Source organism: Myotis brandtii, unplaced genomic scaffold (genome assembly GCF_000412655.1).
Source record: "Myotis brandtii unplaced genomic scaffold, ASM41265v1 scaffold735, whole genome shotgun sequence".
Lineage (NCBI taxonomy): Eukaryota > Metazoa > Chordata > Mammalia > Chiroptera > Vespertilionidae > Myotis > Myotis brandtii.
The window spans coordinates 669938-676021 of record NW_005370916.1 but is presented as its reverse complement, the minus strand read 5'-3'; the positions used below and the strand labels follow the sequence as shown (position 1 = coordinate 676021).

Here is a 6084-nt window from a genome sequence, read left to right as displayed (position 1 = left end):
GAGTTAGAAGCGAGGGTTTGCCTGGTGCCCGCAGGAGGTCCCACCCAGGCTCTGGTGGTCATTTTGATCTGAGGCCTGGGGTGGGTGGTCTGGGGCACAGAGAGAGCCCAACAGCACCTAGATCCTCCTCCTCCCTCCCCAGGCTCTCCCCACGCTGTGTCTTAGGACCACAGGAGATGCTGGGTGTGTGAGCCATGAATAAAAATGGCAAGAAAGGTGATCTCATTTTAAGCAAATTGACTTCCTGAAGAAAACATTTACACACAGGACCTTGTCATACATGAACAGGTTCCCCCATAAGGAATCTTCAAATCTCCACGTGTTAGAAGTAGAGTAGGGCTTGAGAGATTGGCTCAACCAACTTCCGGATTTTACAGACGGGGTCTCCGAGGCCTGAGAGGAAGGCCACACAGCAAAGCCGGGGTGCAAACCCAGGGCCCCTGACTTCAGCGGCGGCTCTTGTCCTGTGTGTTAACTGTCCGCGGTGACGTCTGTGCAGGGACGCATCCGCTCCTTGGGAGAGTGGGGCCATTCGTGTCTGCGGCTTTAAAGGCAGTTTGCAGTTTTGCAACCATCGGTTCAAACGAGTTCTGCTATTTGAAAAACACACTTTATGCGGACGTTTTCCTGCCAGCAGGAAGTTCGGGTCTGGCCTGGCAAAGGCCAGGTCTCCACCCAGGGGAGTCTTCTCAGGTGTCCAGTGGGGCGCACTGGAGTGAGGCCAGGGACAGGGGTGACTGGGAGCCTGGCTTCCTCCCACGGACAGGTGACTTCAGGCAAATCCCTCGATGCTCCAAGTCCTCCGGGGAACGGGAAGATAATCCCCACCTTGATGGTTGCGAGGAGTAAATTAGCTGAAATATTCAAGGCACCTGGCACAGCGTGGACGTGAATGCTGGTTCCCAGGCCCGGCGTTAGATTCGAGCATCAGCCTGCCTGAGTTCGCGCTCCACTCGGCTGCTCGCGACCTCAGCCTCCTGTGCCGGTTACAGACCCCCTGGCTCAGCCTTCTCATCCGCAGTATGAGGATAACAATGGCACCGAGCATATAGGGTTGTGGTTCCAACTGTGCGCCCAGGCACCCCAGGGTGCCGCATTCGATTCACAGGGGTGCTGTGAGATATTTTTAATCTTCAAGGAAACACAGTAGTACTGGACGGCTGCCAGCCACTGCGACAGCTACTAGCTCAAGAGAGCTTCTGGATTCAGCATTACATCACACTTCTTTCCTTTGGATGGCATCATGGCTCTGAAAAGCTGGGGTTTGGGCATTCGGGAGTGCCCTGCGACCAACAGTGAGCGGGGCAGTGTCCGCTCTGATCCCAAGACTTGAGGACTTATGTGGTGCCTCATTAGTCAATCACTGTGGCTTGTTTAGGAATGGACTGCAAGTAATCTTTTACTTTCAGATTATGTGTATTATTTTTTCAAATGGCTACTAAGGTGTTAGGATGTGCGTGCAGGCTTGCACACACGCACGCACGCACAGACGCTGTTTAGATCTAACAAGCAGAACCCCTAGGGATTTCTCTTGGGCTTGCAGTAAAAATTTCCCAGAAAAATTACTGGGTAAAAACGACCAAGGCGCCAAAGACCAGAAAGGCGCGGGACACCCTGACTAGGGTGGTGTGGGCTCTGTGAGTTCATACGAACGCTTCCTGACAGCATCTGGCAGAGAGAGCACCCAGGAACCCGAGACTCCGCTTCTCTCCTCCCTCCACGCTGGCGCCCACGGGCGGGCTCAGGTGGCCCTCGTCTGGGACACCTGTGGAGCCTCCCTCGGCCACGAGGCCAAGCCAGGGCCAAGGAGGCGGGGAAGTGTCCAGCGGTGAGGGCGGGGCCCAGCTCAGCTGCTACCGCCCCGGCGCAGCCCCAGCCCCCCTGTATTTAATTGGCATTCGCTGAGCACATGCTGCAGGCCAGCCTGCCTGTAGTCTGCCGGGGTCCCTCTGGGGAGGAATCTGAGGTCGGTCCTTGGTTCATCTTCCTTGTCTCTTGGCAGCACTTGCCTCCCGGAGCCTGGGGGGTGGGGTTGTTGGCAAGGGGGCAGTAGCTACACCGAGAGCCACCGGCACTGCCATGACAGAGGCGCTGAGGAAGACGCCCAGCCATATTCCTGCCAAGGCCAGGGGTGAACCTTTGTGCCAGGGCTGAGAGGAGGGGTGGGGCAGGGAGGGCGGGGCCTGCTGCACTAATGGATGTCTAATGTTTAAATGTTTACTTTCCCCGGTCGTGTCTGTGCCAGCTTTATAAATAAGCCGCATTAGGGTTATAAAACTGTCATAAACGCAGCCCGCAGGGCCGCAGCCAGCCAGGGAAGCGATCACCTGGGGGCCACGTGGTTAGAAGGTAGGGTGAGCACACAGCTGCACCCAGGGGCGCCCACACACCTCCTCTCGTGGTCACCACCCCCAGAGGGAGGTCCAGTCCCCCCCGTTTCACAGATGAGGCGCCTGAGGCCAGTCAGGCCCGGTTCAGACCCTGGGGTACCTCCCACTGACAGGTGACCTCAGGCAAATCCCTGCCTCACACACCTCAGGCCTGAGGCTGAACAGGATGCTGGTGGTGGGAGGCGGGCTTGGAGCCTGCGGGTTCTCTGCTGCCCACCTGCCCTCTTGTCTCCAACCTGCTCTCCCTAGAGCTGCCTGCCTGGCAGAAAGGCCACAGTGACAGCTCTCAGGCCACTGGGAGACCATGTCCAGCTCACTGGGCACTGTGTCCTCTCACCACCAACTGCCCAAGCTGCCAGGCCCTAGAGGCTACCGTGTACCTACAGAGAAGGCATCTCCCTGCCTGGCTGAGGGAAGTGAGAATCGGGGAGCCCTGACCTGGCCTCAGGATGCTCACTGCTACTCCCACCAACCAGCTGGCGGTGGGGCAGTCACTTGCCTCATCTGGATGAGCTTCCGTGTCCACAGCTTTGAAACGGGAAGGGCGCTTTTAGCCTCGCTGGACCTGTGGTGAGAGAACCCCCACAGTTGTAGGGTCCCGGCCAATGTCAGGGTCTGTTCGGAGTCTCCGGGGACACCAGTGCATGCAGCTACTCCAGTGATGGGCAGTGTGGAGTCCTGGGCAATGTCCTAACACTGACGTCTGATTCTTGGGTTCGAACCTTGGCTGTGCCTCTTGCTTGCTGTGTGCCCTTGGGCAAGTGGCTTAACCTCTCTGGCCTCAGTTTCCCCATTTGTAAACTGGGGACTAATATAACTTGCCTTACAAGAATTAGGTACGTTTTCAATTAAGTACGTTTTCAATTAAGTATTGAAAACACAGCACCTAATGTGGGATGAGCATTAGTTGTGTTTTTAATACAGTAACTTGTACCTGCTATGTGCTCGGCCCCTCCTCGGCACACATGTATGGTTATCTCATATGACCTGCCCTCTTGGAGATGAAGTAACTAGGTTGGAGTTAAGGGGCTCTCCCTGGGTCACCCACAGCATACTGGATGGAGCTGAAGTCACACCCCTTCTTGCTGGCTTTTCCTTCTCTCCCCCTGGGGTCAGTCCATCTCTCTCTCTCTCTGTGTCACACACACACACAGCCTGGAGCCCGTGTCAACCCAGCATTTTCTCAGAGCTCCTGAAGCACCCGGTCTTAGCAGGAGCTGCTGGTGCACAGTCAGCGTGGCCTGGGCATGTGAGGTGTGATTGGTTCCTTTTGGAGGACAAGGGCCTGGTCCCAGGGCTCTGGGGTGCTGGGCCAGGGACGGTAGCTGGCTGGTAGCTGGCTGGTGAGGGCGGGGCAGGCTTGGGCACCCCTGCAGCATAATGTGTGCTTCCTCTGGAGCAGTCAGCAGAGGAGGACAAGCCCCCTACCGTGTGTCCCAGCCACCTGATCGCTTGGCACTTGGCAGTGGAAAGTCAATTTTCCTAAGTGGATTGTGAACCAATAGCCTGGCCCGGCCTGGTCTCCCCCATCCTAGCGCTGGGTGGCTGGCTGCTCTCCCTTCCTGTTTGTCTCACCTCCTGAGGTGCTGTTCTTTCCAGGGAGGCGGGCAGCCAGGGTTTCCTTTGGCCCCTTCAGGGAAAAGATTGACAGCCACAGTGTGTTCCCGCCTCAGATGTTTCCTCACCCTTAGGGCCAAGGGACAGACTTGGCCAGGTGAGAAAGGCTAGGATCAGAGCCCCAGACCAGAGGAGGGAGACTCGGTGTGGAGCTGCTGGGAAGGTAGTCTCCCCCTCCATGCTGCCCCCTGCCTTGGACTTCCTGCAGGAGGAGGCCTGCCGGGCTGCACCAGGGAGCCCAGGCCTGGCAGCCGCCCCACCTCACCCACCCAGCGCCCTGCGGGTCTCCGCTCTTCTCCCCACTCCCATTGCCCGGCTGGCTGGGGCTTCGGGGCAGAGCTGGCCTGTTTGAGCTCCAGCCTCAAACGTACTATGGTATCACCGTGGGAAGCTGGAGGGAGGCCGGCGAGGGCTCGTGCAGGGGACACGGGAGGGCTGGAGGCCTCAGGGGTGCCTCGCCTTGATGGGTCCCCTCCCCTGGCCAGGCCACCCCGATTTCTCCGTCTGTACGGAAGATCACACACAGCATCGTGGAGCGGGGACTGGCTCCACAGCAGACCTCCTATCGGCAGGGCAGGATGGGGAAGCTAAGGCGCAGGGGAGCCAGACCTTGCCCGGGTCACAGAGGGCACCTCCTGCATCTCCAGATGCCCCCTCTGTCTGCCAGGGGCTCCTGGGCGGTCAGTGGGTGCCCCTGGCCTCCTCAGCCTTCGGCCTCACAGAGCCTTCCTCCCTCCACAGGCACTGATTCCGGCAGCGAGGTGCTCCCTGAGTCCTTCCCATCGGTGCCGGCCGAGCCGCTGCCCCACTTCCTCCAGGAGCCGCAAGACGCCTACATCGTGAAGAACAAGCCGGTGGAGCTGAGCTGCCGCGCCTTCCCTGCCACACAGATCTACTTCAAGTGCAACGGCGAGTGGGTCAGCCAGAACGACCACGTCACACAGGAGGGCCGGGACGAGGCCACGGGTGAGCCGCCCACTGGCCTGGTCACGCCCAGGACACCAGGGACACCCCCACCCAGAGGTGTCAGGGACACTGGGTCCTGGGCTTCACCACCCTAGACTCCGTGTGAGACTTCAACCAGCCATGGCGCCCCTCTGGGCCTCAGTTTCCCCTCTGTGGTCCACCCTGGGTCAGTATTTCCCAAGGGTTGGCCGCACGGCGCAGGCTGACGTTGGGTGGTCAAATGAAGTGGCACCTAATCCCTGGCCGAGCTGAGCGCTTGTTCCCTTTCCCAGTGTCTTCCCATCCTGCTCAGCTCGGGGAGCATGTCTAGCCGGGGGCTGGGGTTCCTCACCAGCACCAGCCAGGGCCCTGCCTCCTGCTCTCCATGCCTCAGAAGCAAGGGGTCTTCTGCTCCAGACAGGCTCCCCTCTCCTTCGGTGTGGGCGGCACCCGAGCACGCCCTCTACGATTATTTACTGAATATCGACCCTTTAAAACGAAGACAATTCATTTCTATGAAGGAAACGCTGTCATTGCAGGGAATGGAAACTCCCACAGAGAAGACATGTGGCACGGGGATGGTCTAGAACAGTGGTCGGCAAACTGCAGCTGACGAGCCACATGCGGCTCTTGGGCCCCTTGAGTGTGGCTCTTCCACAGAATACCACGTGCGGGTGCGCACGTACAGTGCAATTGAAACTTCGTGGCCCATGCACAGAAGTCGGTATTTTGTGGAAGAGCCACACTCAAGGGGCCAAAGAGCCACATGTGGCTCGCGAGCCGCAGTTTGCCAACCATTGGACTCTAGAACCCTGCCTCGGTGCAGCCCAGGCCGGGGCTCCCGGACAGAGCCTCTGGCTCCTCTTTGTTAGACAGGGTGCGCGGCCGGTGCTGGCCACCTGCAGGCCACCGGTGTTGGGCAGCCCCAGAACCCAGGCCCAATGGGGCTCCCTGGCCCCAGTGCCTGCCTCGGCTTTTGTGTTTGCGTTTCTTCCTTGATCCATTCCTTTCTCCTGCTTGTCCAGCCCCCTCTTATTTCCATCTGTGTCCCACCTCTCCCTTCTGATCCCCGTCTCCGTCTGTGTCTTTTTTCCTTATGTTCCGACCCCCCCACCTCCCTCCCCTCTCCTTC

General features: G+C 58.9%; 1 protein-coding gene across 1 annotated transcript in view; it reads left to right on the top strand.

Annotated features, from left to right (window-relative positions):
* Positions 1 to 2694: 2694 nt before the first annotated feature.
* UNC5B (unc-5 netrin receptor B) overlaps positions 2695 to 6084 on the top strand; it is a 22818-nt gene continuing 19428 nt past the window's right edge. Inside the window, exons 1-2 of the mRNA XM_005882727.2 lie at positions 2695 to 2806; positions 4749 to 4973. Of these exons, the coding sequence (XP_005882789.1) occupies positions 2695 to 2806; positions 4749 to 4973 (337 nt within the window). The remainder of the gene's footprint in view (positions 2807 to 4748; positions 4974 to 6084) is intronic.